Source organism: Taudactylus pleione, unplaced genomic scaffold (genome assembly GCF_031769625.1).
Source record: "Taudactylus pleione unplaced genomic scaffold, aTauple2 ptg000161l, whole genome shotgun sequence".
Classification (NCBI taxonomy): Eukaryota; Metazoa; Chordata; class Amphibia; order Anura; family Myobatrachidae; genus Taudactylus; species Taudactylus pleione.
In genome coordinates, this window is record NW_028284563.1 from 4,375,709 (window position 1) to 4,403,645 (window position 27,937).

General features: G+C 51.6%; 1 protein-coding gene across 1 annotated transcript in view; it reads left to right on the forward strand.

The window, feature by feature from the left end:
- Positions 1 to 21,902, forward strand: part of HMMR (hyaluronan mediated motility receptor) — a 52,134-nt gene extending 30,232 nt beyond the window's left edge. The window contains exons 17-21 of the mRNA XM_088475034.1: positions 10,497 to 11,375; positions 13,103 to 13,196; positions 13,499 to 13,675; positions 20,287 to 20,449; positions 21,688 to 21,902. Of these exons, the coding sequence (XP_088331160.1) occupies positions 10,497 to 11,375; positions 13,103 to 13,196; positions 13,499 to 13,675; positions 20,287 to 20,449; positions 21,688 to 21,707 (1,333 nt within the window). The 3' untranslated portion in view covers positions 21,708 to 21,902. The remainder of the gene's footprint in view (positions 1 to 10,496; positions 11,376 to 13,102; positions 13,197 to 13,498; positions 13,676 to 20,286; positions 20,450 to 21,687) is intronic.
- The last annotated feature ends 6,035 nt before the right edge of the window (positions 21,903 to 27,937 follow it).

A 27,937-nucleotide genomic window follows, 5' to 3' on the forward strand; every position in this document is an offset into this window, starting at 1 on the left:
AGAGGGCGTTGTTAGGACAGATGAGAGATGCCGCCTCCTACATTGGAGAAGCATCGTTGGATGCTAGCCTGTTGACCTCTAGGGTTTCGGCGGCAGAAGTGTCTGCTCGTAGATCCTAGTGGTTGCGGTCTTGGAGAGCAGACGCGGATTCAAAGAAAGGCTTGGAGGCCTTACCTTTTAATGGAGAATTACTATTTGGTCCGGACCTGGACAAAATAGTAGATACCCTGGCAAAATCCAAGTCAGCCTTCCTCCCTTCAGTTACTACACCTGCTAAGGTCCGGAGCTCGGCCTTTCGTTCCTTTCGGGTTCAGGGCAAGGCAAAGGGTCAGTCCTTCCCGAGGCAGTCCGCACCCAAGACTGCCTCAAAGCAAAAGAAGCAAGCCTAGAGTGCGAGGCGCCCTTCTTCCAAGCAAGAAGATAAGCCTTGTGCGTGATGGGACGGGCCTCCCTCTGGGGGACCCCAGAGTGGGAGGCCGACTTCTTCAATTCGCCCAGTGCTGGCACAATACCACCACGGATGCCTGGGTGCGAGAAGTGGTCTCCCAGGGGTACGCCCTGTCTTTTCGGCACAGGCCGCCTGGCCAGTTTTTTTGCACAAGTCCTCAGGACAAAACCAAGGCCTTGCAGGTTCAGGAAGCCATAGAGGCCTTGCTGACGGCGGGGGTCATTATACCCGTACCACAGTCTCAACGTGGGATGGGGTATTACTCTACGCTGTTTCTGGTGCAGAAACCCAATGGCTCTCATCACCCCATCCTCAATTTGAAGTCCCTGAACAGGTTTTTCAGGGTTCCCAAATTCAGGATGGAAACTTTGCGTTCCATCATTCTGGCGATGGAACCAGGGGACTATATGGTCTCCCTGGATATCCAGGACGCCTATATGTGCCTATAGCAACATCGCACCAACGGTTTCTGCGGTTTGCTATTCTCCACAAGCACTACCAATTCAGGGCTCTACCCTTTGGTCTCTCCACGGCACCAAGGGTATTTACCAAGGTGATGGCGGTCATGGCGGCTCATCTTCGGAGCCAGGGAATACGGTTGCTACCGTATATAGACGACCTCCTCTTGCTGGCAAGCTCCCCGGAGGTACTGATCCAGCATCTCCACCTGACGGTCGCTTGTCTACAGGCGCACGGCTGGTTGATCAATTGGAAGAAGTCCTCCCTCATCCCATCACAGCGGATGGTTCATTTGGGGGCCCTGCTGGACTCTTGTCAGCAACGGATTTTTCTGACTCCAGAGAAGGTCTCCTCCTTACAGCTGCGGATTCACAGTTGTCTGAGCAGTGGCAGAGTGTCGGTGCACTCAGCGATGACAGTTTTGGGGTCCATGGTGTCAGCCTTTGACATGGTGGAGTTTGCCCAGTTCCATTCCAGGCCCCTGCAGGGGCTGATTCTTTCGGAATGGAACGGATTGCCACACAGGATCCGCTCTCAGATGCTGGTGTTGTCCTCGGAGGTGCGTCTGTCCCTAGCCTGGTGGCTGCAGTCGGCTCATCTCCTAGAGGGGCGCCCTTTTGGATCCCGGAATGGGTTCTGCTCACGACAGATGCCAGTCTCCGGGGTTGGGGGGTGGTGACAGGCTCCTTGTCACTTCAGGGTCGTTGGTCGGCGGAGGAAGCGATTCTTCACATCAACATCCTGGAACTGCGGGCAGTATACAGAGCCCTGCAGTTGTCCGGCACCGCTCTTCACGGAAGGGCCGTTCAGGTGCAGTCAGACAACGCCACCACGGTGGCGTACATCAATCACCAGGGAGGGACTCGCAGTCGAGCTGCGATGTCGGAGGTGTACCATGTCCTGGCTTGGGCGGAGCGCTATCTTCCAGCTCTCTCGGCAGTTTTCATCCCAGGCGTCCTCAATTGGGAGGCAGACTTCCTCAGCCGTTACGACGTGCATCCCGGGGAATGGTCGCTTCATCCAGAGGTATTCCAACTACTCGTGGACAAGTGGGGGCTGCCAGAGCTGGACCTGATGGCGTCACAATCACAAGCTGCCTGTGTACGGGTCAAGGACAAGGGACGCAGGCGCAAGTCTGATAAACGCGCTGTCGGTGAAATGGCTGTTTCAACTGGCTTACTTGTTCCCTCCGATATCTCTGCTGCCTCGGGTCCTGCGCAAGTTCAAACAGGACGGAGGCACACTGATCCTGGTGGCCCAGAAGGCCGTGGTACGCCGATCTGCGGAGCCTGTCCATCGACGCTCCGTACCTCCTACCTCAACGGCGGGACCTGTTGTCTCAGGGGCCCTGTCTTCACCCGGATCTGGGTCAACTATCTTTGACGGCGTGGCTCTTGAGACAGCCATCCTGAGGTCTCGGGGCTTTTCTAGCTCCGTTATTACCACCATGCTGAGGGCGCGCAAGCCTGCTTCCGTGAGGATCTATCACAGAGTGTGGCACACTTGCTTTCAGTGGTGCGAGGCCAGAAACTATGATCCCCAGGTGTTCCGGGTTTCGCGTATTCTGGCTTTCCTTCAGTCGGGTTTGGACTTAGGATTACGTCTTTCTTCGCTGAAGGTGCACGTGTCTGCTCTGTCGGTGTGGTTCCAGCGCAGGATCGCTGCTATACCGGACGTACACACCTTTTTCCAGGGAGTTATGAGAATCCAGCCTCCCTTTGTGCCACCTGTGGCCCCGTGGGATTTGGCGGTGGTTCTTCGGGCCTTACAGGGTCCGCCTTTTGAGCCCTTGGAGTCAGTGGAGCTCAAGTGGCTAACTTTTAAAACTGTTTTCCTCTTGGCAATTGCTTCTGCCAGGAGGGTTTCAGATTTGGGGGCGCTTTCTTGTAGTCCCCCTTTTCTGATTTTTCATCAGGACAGAGCGGTGCTTCGCACTCGTCCTGATTTCCTGCCTAAGGTGGCTTCCAGGTTCCACATTAATCAGGAAATTGTTGTACCAGCCTTTCAGTCGCCTGATCTTTCGGCTGGGGAGGCTTCCTTAGACGTTGTCCGTGCACTCCAGGTTTATGTGGACCGGACTAGTTCTGTGAGGAAGTTGGATTCTTTGTTTATCCTCTTTGGTTTTCACAAGAGGGGTTGGCCTGCCAACAAACAGACTCTAGCCCGTTGGCTTCATTCTGTTATTATTGAGGCTTATATGCAGGAGGGTTTACCTGTTCCAGCCTCTGTTAAGGCTCATTCCACTCGGTCTGTGGGCCCTTCTTGGGCTGCTAGCCGTGGCGCCTCTGCTGTTCAGCTCTGTAAGGCGGCCACCTGGTCTTCCATTCAGACCTTTTTGAGGTTCTATGCGTTTGACACCTTTGCCTCTCAGGATGCATCCTTTGGGCGCCGGGTTCTCCAATCAGCACAGGAGCGTCCCCGCCCTTAGTTGGACTGCTTTGGGACATCCCCAAGGTCACCCTGTGGACCCCTATGGACCCTGAAGTAGAAAACAAGAGATATGGTAAGAACTTACCTTTTGTTATCTCTGTTTCTACGAAGTCCATAGGGTAAACAGGGCACCCGCCCTGATGCACCTGGCTTCATATGGGCTCTGTGACTGGTCACCGGTTTTCCGTCTCCCTTTTCTGTGAGTATGGTTCTTGTGTGTTCCAGTCTTCCTTCTCTCTGTTTCGTCTCCTCCTCCGGCCTGGGCTGCTTACCAACTGAGGTGCCTGTGGCTCGGGGGCGGGGTATAGGGGAGGTTGGACCCAAGTGCATCCTGGGAGCAGCTGAAAGCTTTAACTCCGTGGTGCCCGAGGATCCAGGATCCAGCTATACCCCAAGGTCACCCTGTGGACCCTATGGACTTCGTAGAAACAGAGCTAACAAAGGTAAGTTCTTACCATATCTCTTGTTTCTACTTCAGGGTCCATAGGGGGTCCACAGGGTTGACCTTGGGGTATAGCTGGATCTGGATCCACGGGCACCACGCAGTTAAAGCTTTGCTGCTCCCAGGATGCACTTGGGTCCGTCCTCCTCTATACCCCGCCCCGGCCACAGGCACCTCAGTTTTAGTTGGTGCCCGGCCGGAGTCGGGTCACCCTGTCGCAGTGGGGCTGCAGGAGCAGCCCCTAAGCTTTATTTTAAAAGAGAAATTTTTTATTTTTTTCTTCTTTTTTTTTTTTTTTTTTACACTTTTAGAGCGGCAGCATCAGACTGTCCTTTAGGACGTCCACGCTGCCGCTCCTTCTCCCCGCTGGCGCCGCGACGCCAGTACAGCTCTGGGGATCGCGGCGGGACCCCAGAGCCTGTACTAGCCGGGCTCTGGGGACTCCCTTGACTGCTGCCGGACGCGACGGGGATCAGGTAAGCCGCGGGTCGCCGCGTGCGGCGGCCCGCGGATACTTTAATGCAGTCAGGAGCCTCCGGTCTCTGGGGACAGACCGGAGGCGCTAGCGGCGGCGGCGGGCTCCCCCTCATTTGAGGAATACCCCGCGTGTCCGCTAGACCACCAGGGTATCAGGCTGGTAGCGGGACCGGCAACCCGGGGGTTAATTGCTAGCCAGGGGAGGCAGCCTTCCCTGTCTAGCGGCTCCTCCCCTCAGCTCAGCGCGCCTTTCAACTAGCAGTCTGGCGTCGCTGAGCTGCTCTTATCTCTCGGCCACTCCTCCTCTGAGGTCTCCGGCGGCCATCTTTACTGGCACATCGCAGACTCCCAGGCGGTATCAAGTGGACCGGTCCCCCTGTGTACCTCTCCCCTGCTAAAGGACAGTGTACACAGCGCTATAGCCCTCCCAGACACTGAATCTGGGCGGTTGATTGTAGCGGAAGGTGCAGTGAGTATAACTGTTCTGCATTGTATGTGACTATTGCTAGTGCTGCCTGTCTGTGACTTATTCTCCTTACTGTCAGCTTATAACTATCCCTTTCCTTCTCCTACGGCCCGGCAGGTGTGTGGGGGAAGGGCGTTTTTCTGAGACCCTCACATATATAAAACACGTATTTGTGGGGTCAGTCACATACTGTTGTGTGCTACACAGTACCATTTCTGGGCTGTTGTTTCGCATACTGGTGAGTGCGCGGGTGTTAAAACCGTAATTCCTCTGGTGATACCTATTTCTTGTGTATTTACGGTATCATGTCGGATGAGGAGACTGAGCGCTCTGTGGCTCCTGTGTTATTTTCCTGCAGACGCTGTGCTGCTGGAGTTGATGGGGAGGACTTATCTCAGGATGGTCTGTGCGGGCGGTGCCAGCTGGTACCGGGCCCCTCCAACCCCCCTGTATCACAGGACCCTCCTTGGGCGATGTTTTCACAGGTGCTGGCGTCTATTGCGGACCGGTTATCGGTCCCATCAGCGGTCCCTTCTAGGGCGTTACCGCAGCCCACCATCTCCCATTCCCCGAGGGTTCCACAAATGTTGCGGTCTTCCCCCGGGGCCCAGACTGTGGGTCCTTACTCGGGACTGCCTGTGTATGTGCAGTCTTCCCCAGGGACGTGTCAGTCTGTAGTGCCTTTGCAGAGTGTTGCTCCGACGGCTCCTCCGCCTTGGGTGGATGTTCTATCCAGCTCCGTACAGAGTCTGGCGGCTTCATCCTCGGCGTTTCAGTCTATGTTGCAAGGGGATGTGCCACCAAGGGTGTCTAAACGTCCGGTTGTGAGTTCACTAGCTGCGCAGTTGTCGGACTCGGAAGTGTCCTCAGATGATGGAGAAATCCATGAGGACTCTGACTCTGATGTCATGGGGCAGGAGGTGGAAGCTAAGTCCTCCATTAATGTTCCAGCCTTAGTTAGGGCGGTGCGGGCTATCCTACATGTTGAGGATGATGCGCCGGCTCCTAGGTCGAAGTTTCCTAATTTTAAAAAGGCCAAGGTGACCTCAACTGTGTTCCCCCTGTCTGATCAATTATCGGATCATATGGCGGCGGCCTGGCAATTACCTAGTAAGAGGTTCCATCCACAGAAAAGGTTGGCGGCGAACTATCCTTTTCCTGAAGCTCATTGCAGGAAATGGGAAACTCCGCCGGCGGTGGATTCCCACGTTACCCGCTTGATCAAAAGCGCGACGTTGCCATTGCCGTCTATCTCCTCTTTGAAGGATCCCACGGACAGGAAGGTGGAGACTTGTTTAAAGTCCATTTATTCTCTTTCCGGGGCGGTGGCTCGCCCGTCCATGGCTATCTCCTGGGTGGCTAAAGCCATTGAGGCATGGGCCAATGCCTTGGAGGATACCTTTCCTGATGAGGCTCCGGATATCCAGAGAGCGTTAGTGGGACAGATGCGGGATGCAGCTTCCTATATTGGGGAAGCGTCTTTGGATGCCAGCCTGCTCACTTCTAGGGTGTCGGCTGCAGCGGTATCTGCTCGGCGCTCCCTGTGGCTGAGGTCCTGGAGGGCTGATGCAGATTCAAAAAAGGGTCTGGAGGCTTTGCCTTTTAATGGTGATTTACTATTTGGTCCGGATTTGGACAGAATAGTGGATACTTTGGCTAAGTCCAAGTCGGCTTTTTCTCCCTTCGGCCTCTGCGCCGGCTAAGGTGAGGAGCTCTGCCTTTCGGTCCTTTCGGGTTCAGGGTAAGGCCAAGGGCCAGTCCTTCCCGAGACATTCGGCGACCAAGGCCGCACCCAAGCCCAAGAAGCAGGCATGGAGTGCTCGGCGCCCTTCTTCCAAGCAGGAGGATAAGCCTGCTGCCTGATGGGACGGGCCTCTCTCTGGGGGACCCCAGAGTGGGAGGCCGACTTCTCCAATTCGCCCAGTGTTGGCACAATACCACCACGGGTGCCTGGGTTCGAGAAGTAGTCTCTCAGGGGTACGCCCTGTCTTTTCGGTTCAGGCCGCCCCACCAGTTTTTCTGTACGAGTCCTTCTCTGGACAAGACCAAAGCTGGTCAGATTCAGGTAGCTATAGAATCCTTGCTACAAGCAGGGGTCATTGTTCCCGTTCCGCAGTCTCAGCGCGGGACGGGGTACTATTCTACTCTGTTTCTGGTACAGAAACCCAATGGTTCTCATCGCCCTATCCTGAATTTGAAGTCTCTGAACAGATACCTCAGAGTTCCCAGGTTCAGGATGGAAACGTTACGTTCCATCATTCTGGCGATGGAACCCGGGGATTATATGGTCTCCCTCGATATCCAGGACGCATATCTCCATGTGCCCATAGCACCGGCACATCAGCGGTATCTGAGGTTTGCTATCCTGAAACATCACTACCAATTTCGGGCGTTGCCTTTTTGCCTTTCCACGGCTCCGAGGGTGTTCACCAAGGTGATGGCGGTTATGGCTGCCCACCTTCGGGGTCAGGGTCTACGTCTGTTGCCGTACCTGGACGATCTTCTGCTGCTGGCGAGCTCCCCGGAGGTGCTTCTTCGACATCTCCACCTGACCATTGCTTGTCTTCAAGCACGCGGGTGGTTGATAAACTGGAAGAAGTCCTCCCTGATTCCATCACAGCGGATGGTTCATTTGGGAGCCCTGCTGGATTCTCGTCAGCAGCGGATTTTCCTGACTCCAGAGAAGGTCTCCTCCCTGCAGCTGCGGATACACAGTTGCCTGAGCAGTTGCCGCCTGTCGGTCCATTCAGCTATGAGAGTTCTGGGGTCCATGGTGTCGACATTCGACATGGTGGAATTTGCCCAGTTCCATTCCCGGCCCCTGCAGGGGCTGATTCTATCGGAATGGAACGGGTTACCTCACCGGCTCCGCTCTCAGATGCTGGTGTTGTCCGCGGAGGTTCGGCAGTCTTTGGCTTGGTGGCTTCAGACGGTGCATCTGGTCGAGGGGCGCCTGCACGACGTCCTGCTCACGACGGATGCCAGTCTTCGGGGTTGGGGGGCAGTGACCGGCTCATTATCGCTTCAAGGTCGTTGGTCCGCGGAAGAAGCACTTCTCCCCATCAACATCCTGGAACTGCGGGCTGTGTACAGGGCCCTGCAGTCGTCCGGCCCCGCTCTTCATGGAAGGGCGGTTCAGGTGCAGTCCGACAACGCCACCACGGTGGCGTACATCAACCACCAAGGGGGAACTCTCAGTCGGGCAGCAATGTCGGAGGTGTCTCGCATTCTTGCTTGGGCGGAGTGTCATGTTCCAGCGATCTCGGCAGTCTTCATTCCCGGAGTCCTCAATTGGGAGGCGGACTTCCTCAGCCGTCACGATGTGCATCCCGGGGAATGGTCGCTTCACCCAGAGGTGTTTCAGCTACTCGTGGACAGGTGGGGGCTGCCGGAGCTGGACTTGATGGCCTCCCGTCACAATCACAAGTTGCCCGTTTACGGGTCAAGGACAAGAGACGCAGGCGCCTGTCTGGTAGACGCTCTGTCGGTGAAATGGACGTTTCACCTGGCGTATCTGTTTCCTCCGATATCCTTACTTCATCGGGTTCTGCGGAAATTCAAGCAGGACGGCGGCACGCTCGTGCTGGTGGCTCCGGCGTGGCCCAGACGTCCTTGGTACTCCGATCTGAGGTGCCTCTCCATCGACGCTCCGTACCTTCTTCCTCAGCGTCGGGACCTGTTGTCTCAGGGGCCCTGCCTTTACCCGGATCTGGGTCGGCTGTCTTTGACGGCGTGGCTCTTGAGACAGCCGTCTTGAGGTCTAGGGGTTTCTCCAGTTCAGTGATTGGTACCATGCTTAGGGCACGCAAGCCTGCCTCCGCGCGGATTTACCACAGGGTGTGGCGCACTTATTTTCAATGGTGTGAATCCAGAAACTATGATCCGCAGGTGTTCCGGGTTTCCAGAATCTTGGAATTTCTTCAATCGGGTTTGGACCTCGGCTTACGCCTGGCCTCTCTGAAGGTTCATGTGTCTGCTTTGTCCGTGTGGTTTCAGCGACGGATTGCTACACTGCCAGACGTTCACACCTTTTTCCAAGGTGTTCTCAGGATCCAGCCTCCCTTCGTGCCTCCGGTGGCTCCGTGGGACTTGACGGTGGTACTGAGGGTCTTGCAGGGTCCTCCTTTTGAGCCGCTTGAGTCGGTGGAGCTCAAGTGGCTGACGTTTAAGACCATTTTTCTCCTGGCAATTGCTTCGGCCAGGAGGGTTTCAGAATTGGGGGCGCTTTCCTGTCGCCCTCCTTTTCTGATTTTTCACCAGGACAGGGCAGTGCTCCGCACGCGTCCTGAGTTTTTGCCCAAAGTGGTTTCAAAGTTCCACATTAATCAGGAACTTGTTGTGCCAGCTTTTCAGTCACCTGATCTTTCGGCTGGTGAGGCTTCCTTGGATGTGGTCCGGGCACCTTCGGTTAGGAAGTCGGATTCTTTGTTTGTCCTCTTTGGTTTTCACAAGAGGGGTTGGCCTGCCAACAAGCAAACGATAGCCCGTTGGCTTCGTTCAGTTATTTGTGAGGCTTATGCGCAGGAGGGTTTACCTGTGCCAGCCTCTGTTAAGGCTCATTCCACTCGTTCTGTGGGTCCCTCTTGGGCTGCTAGACGTGGCGCCTCCGCTGTTCAGCTGTGTAAGGCGGCTACTTGGTCTTCAATTCAGACGTTTTTGAGGTTTTATGCGTTTGACACCTTCGCCTCTCAGGATGCATCCTTTGGGCGGCGGGTACTCCTTTCAGCACAGGAGCGTCCCCGCCCTTAGTTGAACTGCTTTGGGACATCCCCAAGGTCAACCCTGTGGACCCCCTATGGACCCTGAAGTAGAAAACAAGAGATATGGTAAGAACTTACCTTTGTTATCTCTGTTTCTACGAAGTCCATAGGGTCCACAGGGCGCCCGCCCTGACGCACCTGGCTTCAAATGGGCTGTGTGGCTGGTCACCGGTTTTCCGTCTCCCATTTCTGTGAGTATGGTTTCTTGTGTGTTCCAGTCTTCCTTCTCTCTGTTTAGTCTCCTCCTCCGGCCTTAGCTGCTTACCAACTGAGGTGCCTGTGGCCGGGGCGGGGTATAGAGGAGGACGGACCCAAGTGCATCCTGGGAGCAGCAAAGCTTTAACTGCGTGGTGCCCGTGGATCCAGATCCAGCTATACCCCAAGGTCAACCCTGTGGACCCTATGGACTTCGTAGAAACAGAGATAACAAAGGTAAGTTCTTACCATATCTCTTGTTTTTTTCTACTCTCTGCACCCACTCTCGGCTGCCTGTATCCCGCCTTCGCACTATTTTGTGCTTCTGAACGCACCCCCAACTCGGACTGTCCATCTTCTCCTTCATATTGTCCAGTGTCTGTCCCAGCAATGGGAGACCTTGGTGAAGGAGGCGGCTCCCACTGCGTATAACAGATGTGATGAACCTGGGGAGAATCCAAGTGTGTTGCGCGCCAGCGGCCACTAGATGACGCCAGACAGAGCAATTAAATTGTTGCTCCTTTCGGGCGTGCACGGCCGCCGTTGTGGACAACGTAGCCTCCGACCGTACCATTTTTGCCGGTACAGTACCATATTTTTTTTTTTTTTTTATCCTTTTTTTACGGGCTATACCGGCAAACAGCACTGTAACAACATTCTGTACCAGGTTCCGGATTTCTTAGCACACGGGCTCCCGCAGCGCTGCTCAGTGACACCTACAGGTTGCTACCTTTGCTGTTCTGAATAGCCCTCTTGTTGTGATCGTTTGACCTAAACCTTCGTTATGCTGACTTGTATACCTTTTTTTTATTTTTGTAGTTTCAAAATCTCAGCAACAGCAGAAACGGATTCCCTGAAATGCACAAACCTGAGCCTGCTTGATAAAGTTGCTGAAGCAGAAAGGGATAAGGACGCGTTACAGCAACAGCTTGATGATAAAACCAAAAATGTTGGAGCTTTGGAACAGCAAGTTTGCCAGCTGAAAGAGGCCCTCGCCTCAAAGGAAGGTTTGGAGCACGAGCTGCAGGAGACCTCAGCCAGAACAAGGGAAGGATTGGAACTACAACTAGCTGAGCTCCAGGAGATCTCAAGCAAAATGAAGGAACGTTTGGAACAACAGCGACTTGAGTTAGAGGAGAGCTCTGCTAAAACAAGGGAAGGATTACAGCAGGAGCTCAATGACCTTCAGGAAAACTCTGCCGAAAATAAGAAACTAATGGAACAGCAACTTGAGCTCCTGGAGGCTGCAGAAACTGAGAAGGGGCTATTGAAGCAGCAGCTTTCTGAGCTCAAGGAAGCCTCCGAGAGCACCAAAGAAAGATTAGAGAGACTGCTGCTTCAGCTCCAAGAGTCCTCAAATAAATCTGTGTTTGAGTTAGAACTTCAGGTGCTCGAGCTACAGAAAGAATCTGCCAAAGCTAAGAGCACGATGGAGCAGCAACTTCAAGAGCTGCTGACTAATAACAAGGAAACAATAGAAAAAGAGATTCATGAGACTTCTACTAAAGTAACGGAAGAGATGCAGCAGCAGCTTCAGGAGCTGCAAAAGTCCTCGGCGGAATCCAAGGAAAGGCTGGAAATGCAACTTCATGAACTTCAGGAGAGCGCGGCCAGAACGGAAGAGGAATTACAACAGCGAAATCGTCATCTTGAGAATATGACAGTCCAACTTTCTAAGCTGCGAGATGAGCGTATAAGGTGCGATCTTACTTTTACTATACAGCCTATAAATATAACATGAAGGTTTGTCAGTTGGGACAGTGGTTCCCAAACTTTCTTGAGTCACGACGCCCTAGAGCTATTAGAGCATGCTAAAACTGTGACCGTTCATGCTGGGACTTGTAGTTTCACAACAGCTGGACAGCCACAGGTTGGCCAGGTCTACCCTAGATCGTCCAATTTTTTTTTCACAGCACCCCTAGGCCAAATGTTGAGACAGATGACCCATTAAATACACTGGTCTATCGATCTATGAATTTCCTGGTACAGAGCAGGGTTGTGGCCCGGGTCTGCCCCTTTCACGCATAATATAGACCTAGGTCAGTGCACATGCATCGCCAAAAACCTGGACATTTAGGCTGTGTGTAAAAAGTGTTATTGAGAAATCCAAAAACAAAGATAACCTTTTATGTAACTTGTGCTTACTGGCCAGTTATGTGGTGGTGTACAAGGTTGCGCTTCTGCTTTGATGAGCAAAACCAGTGCTGGTGGCTGCCAGTCACACTAATCATAAATTTGATTTGGTCCTGGCCACCATCCTGCAGCACCCCAAGGTGCCACGGCACCAGTTTGGGTACCACTGAGTTATGGGATGTATAATGTACTTTTGAAACCAATATAAATATTCTAAGTGCTTAGTAATCTGGGCACAACAGTAGCTTTGCAGAAGTACCAGTCCTAATAAAACGGGTTCTGCACTTCCACAAGGGTCCTGGGGGCTTAGATGTAGTTCTCTCCAGCAACAACATTGTGGCAAGTGCATAATCCACTTTGCACATTGTCCCAAGGAAGTAGCCGCTTCCTATTGCATTAACGGCCAAACCTTTTCACATTCGGTTTTAAAATTAGAACAATCCTATAGATTTATTTAAGGCTTCTTTTCATCTGTTAACTACAAATTCAATTTCTCCAAAGAGAGTATAGGTTCTCTTGCTAATGTTTCGGTATAGTCAGAAACTTGTCGCCTCCCCACAAAACCACATGTGTTATGGGCCACGTGACTAGCTGGAAGGACTACCGAAGGCTGCAGACCTTTTCATGTATACATTTACTAGCATATGCAATGTCAATCGTCTCTTCAGCAACTCATTTTCCACCTATCCTATTTTGCTGTTTTTAGTCCCCATTTTTTTTTTATTATTATTATTTGTTAAAACTCTATCGTTACAGTTCATGTTTTAAAGAATTCAATGCTTAAGTACCGATGGTTTAAATCAAATTGACTAAGGTGCTAATAAAGATACTTGTGCTCAAGCATGAATGTCCTTAAAACCTGGACTGTAATGGCGGAGTTTGGGAACCCTGCATTACTGCACCTTGTCTCATATACAAGCAGTCGGCAGGGCAGGGGCTGCCCACGGTAACACATTGTGCTGCTGTACAGCCAGATACTTGCCCTATGCTCATTGCTTGTGTATGCAGTAAAGTGGTTGGGGAGAGGAAGGTAAATTACTAACAGGGGAGTTGAGCGCAGGGCAGCCCCATGTCCAGCAAGGGAAGGCAGTTTTGGCAGCATTTGGCCAGGTGACGTGGTGTCTGCGTAAGTCGTCTAACCTGGTTACTGTAACATGAGTGCTGTAAGATAGTATTACTGGAAAGTACTGCTTATGTTGTGCAGTGTATATGGTAGGCTGTGATACATATCCTTGCACAAAGTGTTCATCATGGTTCATAACACAGACCTATAATCTGCTTCTTAAATACAGAAAGGAATCCGAAAAAGAGGAGACCGAAAAGATGGAGGCTAATAAGTGGCGCAGCCTGTTCGAGGAGTTGCAGAATAAAGTCCGACCGTTTCAGGTGATATTACAGTGTGGTTTTATCCCAGGGCTGTTTTCAATCGTTTTGTGTAAAGCGAGATCCTCTCAATATTCTGTACAAACAATTTATTTTTATTTTTTTGGTCCGGTATGTGCCGGCTGTCATACCAGTTTTGTCCAAAGTTTTGGATTGTCACATTTTTATTTTTGCGTAAAATCATCATTGAGTGATTAACAAGCTGCCTTGTAAATCGTTCTACGTATAGAAATATACAGATGATACATCTGTGTTTGTTACATGAAATTGGATGGTCTTAAATTGTATTTTCCGATCTGTTACAGCAACAATTGGATGCATTTGAGGCTGAAAAGAACGCTCTGCTTAATGAGAACGGAGCAGCGCAGGATGAACTGAACAAGCTGAGCGAGGCGTATGCCAAGCTGCTCGGGCATCAAAATCAGAAACAGAAGATCAAGCATGTTATGAAGCTGAAAAACGAGAACACGCAGCTCAAACAGGTACTAGGCTGTGACTCTTGTGCTCCCTCTGATCTGCACAGCTCCTGCAGGGAGTGTGGCTGATCCATGTTAGGTGCATGATGAGGCCTCTTTGGCGCAGGCCTGTAACTCTCCTTTTTTTTTTCTAGCTCATTCCCAGCATTCAATAGAAACTCATGGACAGGTATAATCCTGTCACTTATTCCTAGAACATTGGAAACCTTTTATTTCTACTTCAGGGTCCATAGGGGGTCCACAGGGTTGACCTTGGGGTTATAGCTGGAACAGGATCCATGGGCACCACACAGTTAAGCTTTTAGCTCCCAGGATGCACTTGGGTCCTCCTCTATACCCCGCCCCCGAGCCACAGGCACCTCAGTGTAAGCTGGTGCCCGGCCGGAGTCGGTCACCGCGCAGGGGGGCTGCAGGAGCAGCCCCCAGAAGCTTTTTATTTTAAGTTAAATTTTTATTTAGTTTTAATCTATTTTTACTACAGACGGCAGCGAAGGGCTGTCTGTACAGACGCCCATGCTGCCGCTCTGATCCCCGACTGGCGCCGCGACGCCAGTACTGATCTGGGGATCGCGGCGGGAGGACAGAGTCCGTACTAGCCGGACTCTGTCTACCTCCCAGGACTGCTGCCGGAGTCGCCGGGGATGCAGGTAAGCCGCGCGTCGCTGGCTAGCGGCGGCGCGCGGAATGCCTTAAATGCAGTCCTTTAGCCTCCGGTCCTGGGGACAGACCGGAGGCTGCTGGCAGTGGCGGCGGGCCCCCCCCCATAACCCGTGGGACCACTAGACCACCAGGGATAACCGGCAAGCGGGAAGCCAGCATCCCTGGGGTTATGGCCAGCCAGGGGAGGAAGCCTTCCCTGTCAGCGGCTCCTCCCCTCAGCTCAGAGCGCCTTTCAGCACGCAGTCTGGCGTCGCTGAGCTGCAGATACTCGGCCACTCCTCCTCTGAGGTCTCCAGCGGCCATTTTCCCACAGTGGCAGCGCAGATCTCAGGGAGCACGCGGACCGGTCCCCCTGTGTACCTCTCCCCTGATTAAGGACAGCGTACACAGCACTATAGCCCTCCCAGACACTGAATCTGGGCAGGTTGATTGTAGTGTAAAGGTGCAGTGAGTATATCTTCCTGCATGGTATGTGACTTTTTGCTAGTGCTGCCTGTCTGTGCTTATTTTCCGCTTACTGTCAGCTTATACCTATGCCTTTACTTCTCCTACAAGCCCTGCAGGTGTGTGGGGGAGGGGCGTTTCTACTGACCTCACTTATATAGATCACGTATTTGTGAGGTCCGTCACATACAGTAGTGTGCTACTCAGTGCCATATTGTGGGCTGTTGTTCAGCACACCGGTGAGTGCGTTTCACTTCTACCCTGGTGCCAGATATATAATATATTCTGTCATGTCAGACGAGGAGGTTGAGCGCTCAGTGGCTCCGGTGTTGGCCTCCTGCGGACGCTGTTCTGCAGGAGTAGATAGGGAGGATTTGTCACAGGATGGCCTGTGTAGTCGATGCCAGGTGGCTCCTGGCCCATCCAGACCTTCTCTGGCGCAGGAACCACCGTGGGCGATGTTTTCTCAAGTGCTGGTGTCTATTGCGGACCGTCTGTCGGTCCCGACTGCTCTCCCTACTAGGGCGGTGCCCCAGCCGACCATCCCCCATTCCCCGGGTGTCCCGCAGTTATTGCGGAGTCCTCCTGGGTCTCAATCAGTTGGTCCCTATGCGGGGTTGCCTATGTATATACAGGCTTCCCCTGTGCCGCAGCAGCCTGTGGTACCTTTTCAGGCCCCTAGGGCGACGCCTCCACCATGGGTGGATGTGCTCTCCAACTCCGTGCAAAATTTGGCGGCCGCTTCCTCGGCTTTTCAGTCAATGTTGCAGACTGACATGCCTTCTAGGATTTCTAAACGCCCACTCATGACACGGGCTGCTCAGGTATCGGACTCAGAGGGTTCCTCAGATGATGGGGAGGTCCCTGATGACACTGACTCGGACGCCTCGGTTCAGGAAATGGATACCAAGTCGTCCATTAATGTGCGAGCACTAGTTAGGGCGGTGCGAGCTATTCTTCTTATAGAGGATGAGGCACCGGTTCCTAGGTCGAAGTTTCCTAGTTTCAAAAAAACTAAGGTGGCTTCTGCGGTGTTTCCCCTGTCGGATCAGTTGACGGATCATATGGCGGTAGCTTGGCAGGCGCCCAGTAAGAGATTCCTTCCTCAGAAGCGGTTGGCTTCTAATTACCCCTTCCCTGAGGCACATTGTAAAAAATGGGAAACTCCACCGGCGGTGGATTCCCATGTCACCCGTTTAACTCGGGGCGCCACCTTACCATTACCGTCGATATCCTCGCTGAAGGATCCCACGGACAGGAAAGTTGAGACTTGCTTAAAGTCTATTTACTCCCTCTCCGGGGCGGTGGCCCGACCGTCCATGGCCATTTCCTGGGTGGCCAAGGCCATTGAGGGGTGGGCCAGTGCATTGGAAGATACCTTCCCGGACGACGCTCCGGATGTCCAGCGGGCGTTGTTGGGACAAATGAGGGACGCCGCTTCTTACATTGGAGAAGCTTCTTTAGATGCTAGTCTGCTGACCTCGCGGGTATCGGCTGCAGCGGTGTCTGCCCGCCGATCCTTATGGTTGCGGTCCTGGAGAGCGGACTCTGATTCAAAGAAAGGTCTGGAGGCCTTACCTTTCAATGGGGAATTACTATTTGGTCCGGACTTGGACAAAATAGTGGACACCCTGGCTAAATCCAAGTCGGCCTTCCTCCCTTCAGCGGCACTGCCTGCTAAGGTTCGGAGTTCGGCTTTTCGTTCCTTTCGGGTTCAGGGTAAGGCGAAAGGTCAGTCCTTCCCGAGACAGTCTGCGAGTAAGACGGCCTCTAAACCCAAGAAGCAAGCCTGGAGTGCTCGGCGCCCTTCTTCCAAGCAGGAAGATAAACCTGCGGCCTGATGGGACGGGCCTCCCTCTGGGGGACCTCAGAGTGGGAGGCCGACTTCTTCTATTTGCCCAGTGCTGGCACAATTCCACCACGGATGCCTGGGTTCGAGAAGTGGTCTCCCAGGGGTACGCCCTGTCTTTTCGGCACAGACCACCCCACCAGTTTTTCTGCACAAGTCCTTCTCAGAACAAGACCAAGGCGTTACAGGTTCAGGAGGCTATAGAGTCCTTGCTGAAAGCAGGGGTCATTGTTCCCGTTCCTCTATCACAACGAGGGACGGGGTATTATTCGTCTCTGTTTCTGGTGCAGAAACCCAATGGTTCTCATCGCCCTATCCTCAACTTGAAGTCTCTGAACAAATTCCTCAGAGTTCCCAAGTTCAGGATGGAAACGTTACGTTCCATCATTCTGGCGATGGAACCGGGGGATTACATGGTGTCCCTGGACATCCAGGACGCCTACCTCCATGTTCCGATAGCATCTTCACACCAGCGGTATCTGAGGTTCGCTATCCTTCAACACCACTATCAGTTCCAGGCGCTACCCTTTGGTCTCTCCACGGCACCGAGGGTGTTCACGAAGATTATGGCGGTCATGGCCGCACATCTTCGGAACCAGAATGTACGGCTGCTGCCGTACCTGGACGACCTCCTGTTGCTGGCGAGCTCCCCGGAGGTACTGCTTCAACATCTCCACCTGACGATCGCTTGCCTGCAAGCGCACGGGTGGTTGATAAATTGGAAAAAGTCCTCTCTGATTCCATCACAGCGGATGGTTCATTTGGGAGCTCTGCTGGATTCGCGTCAGCAAAGGATCTTCCTGACTCCGGAGAAGGTCGCCTCACTACAGCTGCGGATACGCAGTTGCCTGAGCCGTTGCCGCCTGTCGGTCCATTCGGCTATGAGTTCTGGGGTCCATGGTGTCGACATTCGACATGGTGGAATTTGCCCAGTTCCATTCCTGGCCCCTGCAGGGGCTGATTCTATCAGAATGGAACGGGTTATCTCACCCGATCCGCTCTCAGGTGCTGGTGTTGTCTCCGGACGTTCGGCTATCTTTGGCTTGGTGGCTTCAGACAGCTCATCTGGTCGAGGGGCGCCCATTTTGGATCCCGGACTGGGTCCTGCTCACGACGGATGCCAGTCTCCGGGGTTGGGGGGCAGTGACCGGCTCTTTGTCGCTTCAGGGTCGTTGGTCAGCGGAAGAAGCACTTCTCCCCATCAACATCCTGGAACTGCGGGCAGTATACAAGGCCCTGCAGTCGTCCGGCCCCGCTCTTCACGGAAGGGCGGTACAGGTGCAGTCCGACAACGCCACCACGGTGGCGTATATCAATCACCAAGGCGGAACTCGCAGTCAGGCAGCGATGTCGGAGGTGTCTCGTATCCTGTCTTGGGCGGAGGGTCACATTCCAGCGATCTCGGCGGTCTTCATCCCCGGAGTCCTCAATTGGGAGGCGGACTTCCTCAGCCGTCACGACGTGCATCCCGGGGAATGGTCGCTTCACCCAGAGGTGTTTCAGCTACTCGTGGACAGGTGGGGACTGCCGGAGCTGGACTTGATGGCCTCCCGTCACAATCACAAGTTGCCCGTTTACGGGTCAAGGACAAGAGAAGCAGGTGCAAGTCTGGTGGACGCGCTGTCGGTGAAATGGACGTTTCACCTGGCGTATCTGTTTCCTCCGATATCCCTGCTTCCTCTGGTTCTGCGGAAATTCAAGCAGGACGGCGGCATGCTCGTGCTGGTAGCTCCGGCGTGGCCCAGACGTCCTTGGTACTCCGATCTGAGGAGCCTCTCCATCGACGCTCCGTACCTTCTTCCTCAACGTCGGGACCTGTTGTCTCAGGGGCCCTGCCTTTACCCGGATCTGGGTCGGCTGTCTTTGACGGCGTGGCTCTTGAGACAGCCGTCTTGAGGTCTCGGGGCTTCTCCAGTTCGGTTATTGGTACCATGCTCAGGGCACGCAAGCCTGCTTCAGCACGGATTTATCACAGAGTGTGGCACACTTACTTTCAGTGGTGTGAGTCCAGACTTTATGATCCTCAGGTGTTCCGAGTTTCTAGGATCTTGGAATTTCTTCAGTCAGGATTGGATCTCTGCTTACGCCTTGCATCTCTGAAGGTTCATGTGTCCGCCTTGTCCGTGTGGTTTCAACGGCGGATTGCAATACTACCAGACGTTCACACCTTTTTCCAAGGTGTTCTCAGGATCCAGCCTCCCTTTGTGGCTCCTTGGGACTTGGCGGTGGTGCTACGGGTCCTACAGGGTCCTCCGTTTGAGCCTCTTGAGGCGGTGGAGCTCAAGTGGCTGACATTTAAGACGGTTTTTCTCCTGGCAATTGCTTCGGCCAGGAGGGTGTCTGAATTGGGGGCGCTTTCCTGTCGCCCTCCTTTCCTGATTTTTCACCAGGACAGAGCGGTGCTCCGCACTCGTCCTGAGTTTTTGCCCAAAGTGGTCTCGAAGTTCCATATTAATCAGGAACTTGTTGTGCCAGCTTTTCAGTCCCCTAATCTTTCAGCTGGTGAGACTTCCTTAGATGTGGTCCGGGCGCTTAGAAGTTATGTAGACCGGACGGCTTCGGTTAGGAAGTCTGATTCCTTGTTTATCCTCTTTGGTTTTCACAAGAGGGGTTGGCCTGCCAACAAACAAACGTTAGCCCGTTGGCTTCGTTCCGTTATTTGTGAGGCTTATGCACAGGAGGGCTTACCTGTGCCAGCCTCTGTTAAGGCTCATTCCACTCGTTCTGTGGGTCCCTCTTGGGCTGCTAGACGTGGCGCTTCTGCTGTTCAGCTGTGTAAGGCGGCCACTTGGTCTTCAATTCAAACGTTTTTGAGGTTCTATGCGTTTGACACCTTTGCCTATCAGGATGCATCCTTTGGGCGCCGGGTACTCCTTTCAGCACAGGAGCGTCCCCGCCCTTAGTTGTACTGCTTTGGGACATCCCCAAGGTCAACCCTGTGGACCCCCTATGGACCCTGAAGTAGAAAACAAGAGATATGGTAAGATCTTACCTTTGTTATCTCTGTTTCTACGAAGTCCATAGGGTCCACAGGGCGCCCGCCCTGACGCACCTGGCTTCAAATGGGCTGTGTGGCTGGTCACCGGTTTTCCGTCTCCTATTGCTGTGAGTATGGTTTCTTGTGTGTTCCAGTCTTCCTTCTCTCTGTTCCATATTCTCCTCCGGCCTAGGCTGCTTACCAACTGAGGTGCCTGTGGCTCGGGGGTGGGGTATAGAGGAGGACCCAAGTGCATCCTGGGAGCTAAAAGCTTAACTGTGTGGTGCCCATGGATCCTGTTCCAGCTATAACCCCAAGGTCAACCCTGTGGACCCTATGGACTTCGTAGAAACAGAGATAACAAAGGTAAGATCTTACCATATCTCTTGTTTTTTAAAGTAGATACTGATCAGATGCTTTGAGTAATGCTGGCCGTATGCTGAGCGATAATCGATCAGCTGATGAAGCAGACGTATGGATGTGAGAAGCGGCTGCCTACATCTAACCGTGTATGGCGGCTCTCGTTCTGTCGCTCCACCCCGCATCTGCACTATTGTGCAAGTCTGTGGCCATTTTAATTCCTTATCAAATGAATTGTGCCATTTGCTTTATATTTTCTATACAATAGTAACATGTCGCTATTAATCTTTAGTACGCTGTATATAAACTAACGTATTTCCTCTGTAGGAGGTCACCAAACTCAGAGCTCAGCTGGCAAAGGAAAAGCTAACGGAAAAACAGCTACAGTCCCGCGTCGGCGACTTACAGGGCACAAAGCGCTTTGATCCATCCAAAGCGTTCCAGCACGATGTAAAGGAGAACATTTGTCCTAAAGCGCCACTAAGAGACGGTAAGACCAAAGTACTGAGTGTATGGCATAGGGAGAGGCGTTAGGAGTAACTGGCACATTGTAATATAGAGATGTGTCCTCATACACCAAGCATCTATACGCCATACAGTGCAAGAAGCTCTGCGCGACTTGTTTGCAGCCCAAACGCAGCTCACTGTGTACTACCGACGCTGGGGCGCCACTTTACCTAAACAGGAATTAGTTTGAAACGCGTGCAAAGTCGTAGATTAAGCACCACGGAGCTTGGCGATAGAAAGTCGCAACTGCTGCGTTGGAGCACTAGGTATGCAGATTCAGTCACATTCGCACACACATATACAAATGCCGCACATCAAGTGTAATGGGGGATATCCACTTAGCGATATACAAACGAGAGCATGATTGCGACATTGCAATCGTGCTGTCTTTTGTATAGCTAGTGATGTGCTAGGACTGAATGTTCACTCGTTCAGTCCCGGCACATCCATCATCCCCCGCACATGCAGAACCTGACGAGATCGTCAGGTTGACCTGCATGTACGGGCGATGTTGGATGTCGGAAGCGACCCGCAGGCACGCGCATCGCGGGTTGCTTCCATGCAAAACATGCACGATTTGCAAGCGATTGCACGATACCGACATCGTTATCGTGCAATCGCTTGTTTAAATCGCTAAGTAGATGCCCCCCATAGGCTAGCCAATCAGTTTTGTTGCTACTCATTTTATTTATGCAAATAAGATGCACAATCTGAGCGAGGGAAACGCACAGCCTAGTCGCCTGAGACCTCGGGCACCGAGTGGCTGGCTGAACTGCGTTTTTGTTTCTCTGCACGTGAATCGCTGAGCACTAGTTATATATTACTGTATATGAAAATATTCTATTTGTTATAGGAATGCCATCTATATTTTGAATACACACCAGTATCCTTGTTGTAGGGCGTTGCCTTGGTTTTGTTCTGACGATTGGTTATACAGCTTGCGGAGCTCACCATTCTGTACAGTTGCCATTGCTTGTCTTCTATTCCCGGACTCCCATTTTCCTCCCTGAAGCTTTGCCAGGTGTGATGCACCTCACATAATGCGGTCACATTAGGTCTAGCGATTTCCTTCCCCTATACTGTGCACACTAAAGCAAAGGAAATGTTTGCAGTTACAGCCAAACTAACATTTTTTGCCGTTGTGAAAGTGCTCTCGCTCTATTCTTCCAGATGCATTATTGTGAATGTGATTTTGTAACTTGTTTTGTTTTTCTTTTATAGGAAACAGAAACCCGTGCTGAGGACTTTATTTTTCTACTTGTATCAAGATCAGATTCTAATGTCGTTTTTCATGTGTTTTAACATAGTATATAATATTTGATTGTCTTATACGCGGTGCTTATTAGGTCTATTAAATCATGTAAAGTAGTTTTTATGGTGGACGTTGGTAATAAACCATTGGTACCTTTCTCTAATAAATGTCTTATATATCTGTATTGTGTGTTGTTTCCTGCTGTGACCGGTGTAATGTGCAGGCAGGAGTAAGTGATCGTTATGGGCAAACTGCTTCATTACCAGCCACACGTGGACGGTACATGGTACAAAGGCACAGTGTAGCTTACAGACTTGGAACCTGCAACCCCTGACTTCTAAAATACTGCTCTGTTAGCTTCATTTATGGATTAAATTAATCTTGATTTATGGGAAACAAATATGTTTGTTACTTTTGTGTGTGTTGCACTTGTTGTCATCATCCACAGTCAGGGGCGACAATGGGGGCTAAACCACCCGAAACTGTGTAATTCCTGCAGTCCTGAAATATTGGCATCAGGGAATATTCGGCACTGTGTTTGTTAGCGAACCCTTTGCGTTTGTTGATGCAAGATTTTTAGTGATCGGTAGAGGTGATATCTGCATTGGGTTGGATGGATATAAAACATGAGTGACTTGCAGTACTGGAAATAAGCTTTTTATTACAGTTCCCAGACTGCACTTGGGATACTCACTAATACCTCTTTCACATCACAAATGCCGTGTCGCACCCAGGATTTGTACAAGTGTCCATCCCGTGTCCAATAAACTGCTCAAACATTGCCTCCCCCTGTACCAGCTGACCTAGCTTCTCCTGCAAAAGGGACTCATTTTAAAACCTGCACACACAGGCTTGGCCTGCCACCGTAGCCTGCATCTGAAGCATGTCGTCTGAAGCATGTCGTTAGAACAGGAGTTCGAACTGAATTTGGACTTTTGACTACTTTCTAACCAAAATTTCAACCATCTCACAAACACAGCAGCACAGGAATGCTGCCACTCCATCTTCATTTACACTCCCCTGAGACTGGGCTCGGCTGCTGTCTCATCCTACAGCCAAATCGCACTCCACAAACTGCGGGATGTGACAAGACCACGCACTCGAGCGAAGGAGACTGTGGCTTTTTGCAGAACACTCTATCATTTTTTAATTTCTGATTAAGTTGAACATGGTTTTAACTTAAAATTCGGTCACCATTTATTCTTCTTTTTTTTTTTTTTTTTTTACTTGTTCTCCACCTGGACGTTATACTTCCGCTGCTTGCACACGCCAGATGTAACCTACACAGTGCGCCCCAGATGGCTGCCTCGGATGGTTCTTTCTTGGGCAGGATGAACAAACACATGGATCTATTCAGTCAGTGCATTTCATATTTCACATGTTTTTCAGTCATTCGTAAATCTCATGCCCGAACTGCAGCACTGTTTGCTGTATTTACTATTCCCTGTTCTGTAAAATGTACTTCCACCCCACTGTATGCTATACTGGTGTGTGCTATACCTCCACTGTATGCTATACTGGTGTGTGCTATACCTCCACTGTATGCTATACTGGTATGTGCTATACCTCCACTGTATGCTATACTGGTGTGTGCTGTACCTCCACTGTATGCTATACTGGTGTGTGCTGTACCTCCACTGTATGCTATACTGGTGTGTGCTGTACCTCCACTGTATGCTATACTGGTGTGTGCTGTACCTCCACTGTATGCTATACTGGTGTGTGCTGTACCTCCACTGTATGCTATACTGGTGTGTGCTGTACCTCTACTGTATGCTATACTGGTGTGTGCTGTACCTCCACTAAGGTTCATCCTCCATGGGTAGGATGTACTTTTATGTGGATCTATTCACACAGGGTATATCATACTGCCACACGTGTCAGTTTTCCCATATATCCCTTGGGTTCTTGTACGGCTTATCTCCCACAGTGCAACCTTCATCGTGCACCCAACATGGCTGCCTCACCTGGTACACGTGGATGGGATGGAAAATACATGGACCTGACTATTATGGTGGGACCTTACTCCTAGCGTTAGGACGCTGCAACCACTCATTTTGTGTCATCTCTTCTGGGCATAACCTATTCCACCCAGGGTAATCCTACATAGTGGGCACAAGACTGCTGCCTCATCTGGTACCTTTTGGTGGAATATTTAACCCATAGAAGTTAATTCCCAAAATGCCTGCACCAACCCCGCTATATGCTTATTGTGCGCTCTAGGTTTCGGTTGATTTTAATTATCTGTGGTTTTCTATTTTTTTTTTTTTTTTTTTTTTTAGCAACACCAAATCCTTGTACAATGCACCATGTTTTCTGATGTCTGTAAAGCAACTTTGAGTCCTATGGGAGAAAAGCGCTATAGAAATAAAAAATTTTATTATCCCGGCTGAGACTCCTTTCAGACTGGAGGCCTGACTCTGCAGTAATGCCTGGTCGATGGCATCCACGACATCACTGCTCAGCCAGCGCTTGGAGATGAGATCATCTCTAAGCACCGACTCTTCCTATGCAGTGAACGGGACCCGGGTTGCCTTGACCCAGGTTAGCTGGGTTGAACTTGTGTTCAACCCTGCTCGTTACCAGAGTTGAATTGCCTGGTCGCTAGACCCAGGTTATTTCTACTGGGCCTTTTTCACACTGCACAGTAACCCGTGTTATTTGCTGGCAGTATGAAAGGGGTATAATTTGGTTATTGCTGAAGTATTCGAGACATTATTGAATTTGATTGGGTGCCCATATTGCAGGGCTTGACAAATGTTTCTAAAACTTAGGAGCCAGGATGAAAGTGGAGGAGCCAGACCCAAACCCCCCCTCCTGGCGAGCATTACTGAGCACCTACGCCCCTGACAACCAACCCTCATGGCCGCACCACTAACGGGCTGCCCCCAGTAGTAATCCCCCCTCTGCTGGGCCCCCAGTAGTAATCTCCCCCCCCCCCCACCCCCCTCTGCAGGGCCCCCAGTAGTAGTACCTCCTAGGCAGTGACCCCAGTAACTAGACCCCGCTATGCATTTCCCCTAGTAGTGGCCTCCCCATAGTGCCCCCACAGTAGCGGCCACCCCCACCAATGCAGTGTCCCTACAGTAGCGGCCACCCCCATCTATGCAGTGTCCCTACAGTAGCAGCCATCCCCCTATGCAGTGCCCCTTTAAAAAAAAGAAAAAAAAAAACACAACTTACCTGATCCCCCGCTCCTGCCAACGACCGCTGCTGGCCGCTCTGCACTACGCTCTCTCATGACGTCTCTCCCAACCTGCTGCGGGGTGAGCCGGAAGGTGGAGCTCATGAGTGAGCTCCAGCCGGCTCACTTCGTGAACGATGCAGCAGCCAATGAGAGTCTGACAGACTCATCGGCTGCTATAACAAACATACAGCCGCTGCTGATGGCTGTTACTCTGTAGTGTGGACTGCTCTCGCAGTCTGCACTACAGGGCCCGGGGGTTGCTGAAAACCTGGTCGCCAGGCAGCCATGGCGACCTGGCGCCCGGGTTTGGTCGAGCCCTGCCATATTGGCATTTAGCTTTCCTGAAATGTTTATAGCAATTTTGCTAGTGTTACAAAAATGTCCCCAAAGTTGTTAGACAATTGAACATAGTATATTTTTGGTAGACCAACTATCGAATACCGCACACACTGCACCCATATTATTTGAAACTTACCTGTCCGTGGTCCCACGGCGGGTGTCTGGGCTGATCAGAATACCGGAAAATGGCCGCCGCTGTGATTTTCTGGCGTCCTGCGCAGTAGACTCCGGGCACACACTAGTGCCTGGAGTCTAATAAGGCTCCGGTGGCTGGCTAGCAGCCTCAGTTGGCTGCCGGCCACCGGGCAGAGAGGAGGGGACTCTGCACGGGGAGAGTACACACTCCCTCTCTTGAGATGCCTCTGGGTACAAACTACGTATCCAAAGAAAATAAAACTAATAATACATACATTTGTCCCCTGCAATGATTTCTGCTTCTAATGAAACATTACTTCAATAAATTTAAGTATTTCTTACATAATGTCATCCTTCTGCTAGTATCAGATAAATCTGCTGAATCTCAGATGTACCTGGTTTCCCCCGAGTAGACCTTAGATATTTACTGTGTTCCATTTCCATCTCACAACTCCCGTAACACATTAATCCTTCACCTCTATAGTAATGCATTACCCTTACTCACCCTCGTTGTAACACATTCCCTTTCTTCACCCCATAGTAACACATTTGACATTCCCCTCTCTCACCTGTGTAGAAATACAACCCCTCGCTCACACCTGTAGTAACACATTCCCTTGCCTCACTATTCAAATAGTGGAGCCTCAGTTGATAGTTGGTGTTTTAATTAGGGATGTGCGCCGGACCATTTTTGCCGGATTTGGTTCCAATTCGTCGTTTGGATTTGGATTTGCCAAACTGCGGTGACTGGCTTTGGACTTGGATTTTTTTTTACAAAAAAAGCTAAAATCACATAAATTGGTCTTTTTTTTTTCTTCCTAGAGTATTATTAACCTCAATAACATTAATTTCCAGTCAATTTAGACCATATCACAGCTTATAATATTGTTTTCAACATTATTGGCCAAAGGTTGCAGTGAGCTGACTGGTTACTAAGCGACAAAGCAGCGGCACAACGACACAGACACCACAGTATAAAGCGCATCTATGACACATTGCCACACAGCAGTGGCAGAAATGAAAAGTAGTGCACCCACCCAGTGGGGTACGGCCAGCAGAATCACAGTACTTGTTTACATAGTGGGCTACGGCCCTAGGAGTCACAGTGCACAATCTTATTCACATTACACCACACATAGGGCCTGATTCACATTACACCATAAAGTAGTGTCTCTTATTTATGTTACGACACACAGTAGTGACCCTTTTACACAATACCCACAGTAGCGGTGTCCCTTACACAATGCCCCCAGCAGTGGTGCCCCCTATGCAGTCACCTTAGTAGTAGGGTCCCCTATACAGTGCCCCCAGTAGTATGCCCCTAATTAGCATGCCACCCAGTAGTATGCCCCCCCAGTAGTATGCCCCCCATTAGCAGCCCCCCCAGTAGTATGCCCCCCATTAGCGCCCCCCCAGTAGTAGGCTGCCCCAGTAGCAGGCCCCCCTCAGTAGTAGGCTGCCCCAGTAGTAGCCCCCCTGTAGTATGGCCCCCCCAGTAGTAGTATGCCCCCCCCAGTAGCAGGCCCCCCAGTAGCAGGCCCCTCAGTAGTATGGACGCCCAGTAGCAGGCCCCCCCCCAGTAGCAGGCCCCTCAGTAGTATGGACCCCCAGTAGCAGACCCCCCCCAGTAGTATAGCCCCCCCAGTAGCAGCCCCCGGCCCTTGCACAACTTTCACAAGTTAAAAAAAAAAAAAAAAAAACTTTCCTGATTCCCCGCTCCCACACCGTCCGCTCTGGTGAGCCTGTCACACACTGCGGAGGGAGCCGGAAGACGGAGCTCATGTGTGAGCTCCAGCCGGCTCCCTCCGTGCAGCAGCCAATGAGAGTCTGTGTGACTCTCATTGGCTGCTGTGACAAACACACAGCTGCCGCTGGCGGCTGTGTGTCTGTGTAGGGCAGAGCGCTATCACAGCGCTCTGCCCTACACAATAGGAGCCCTGATGTCGGATTCTCTAGTGAGAATCCGACATCAGGCGGCCGCCGTTCGGCCCCGAACGGGGATCCGAGTCAGGCGGTGAACACCCGAACAGGGTTCGGGTGGACTCTGATCCACAATGTTCGGAGCGGTTTGGATTCCACAGAATCCGAACCGCTCATCTCTAGTTTTAATATGATCTGTGCTACAGCCACGATGAGACAAGCAGGCAGGACATTGCACAGGGGGAGGAACCATTTTATCCCTTCACACCCTTAAGAGTCGAATTTTGAAAAGCCTCTTCTTAGTGGACACCATCATGGAAGGAATATAATCCTCCATGTTTTCATGTTTCTAGATCCAAGGATTTGGGTTGGTTGTTGAGTCAGTTAGGACATTTTAATTATATATATATATAAAAATATAAATTAAAATCTCTCTCTTCGGCTAATAGCCAGAGTAACCGCCGTGTGCAGCTTGGATAGCAGCTAGACCGGCTGGGTGCTGGTAGGTTGGCACAGGTACCTGGAGCTATGCTGACTGCAGTGCATCCCACAGCTGCTGGAGGGAGCGTGGTGGAGTATCTATAGAGCCAACACCACAATCGAGGTGGTCCTACAGAGTCTCAATTGGGAAATACTTG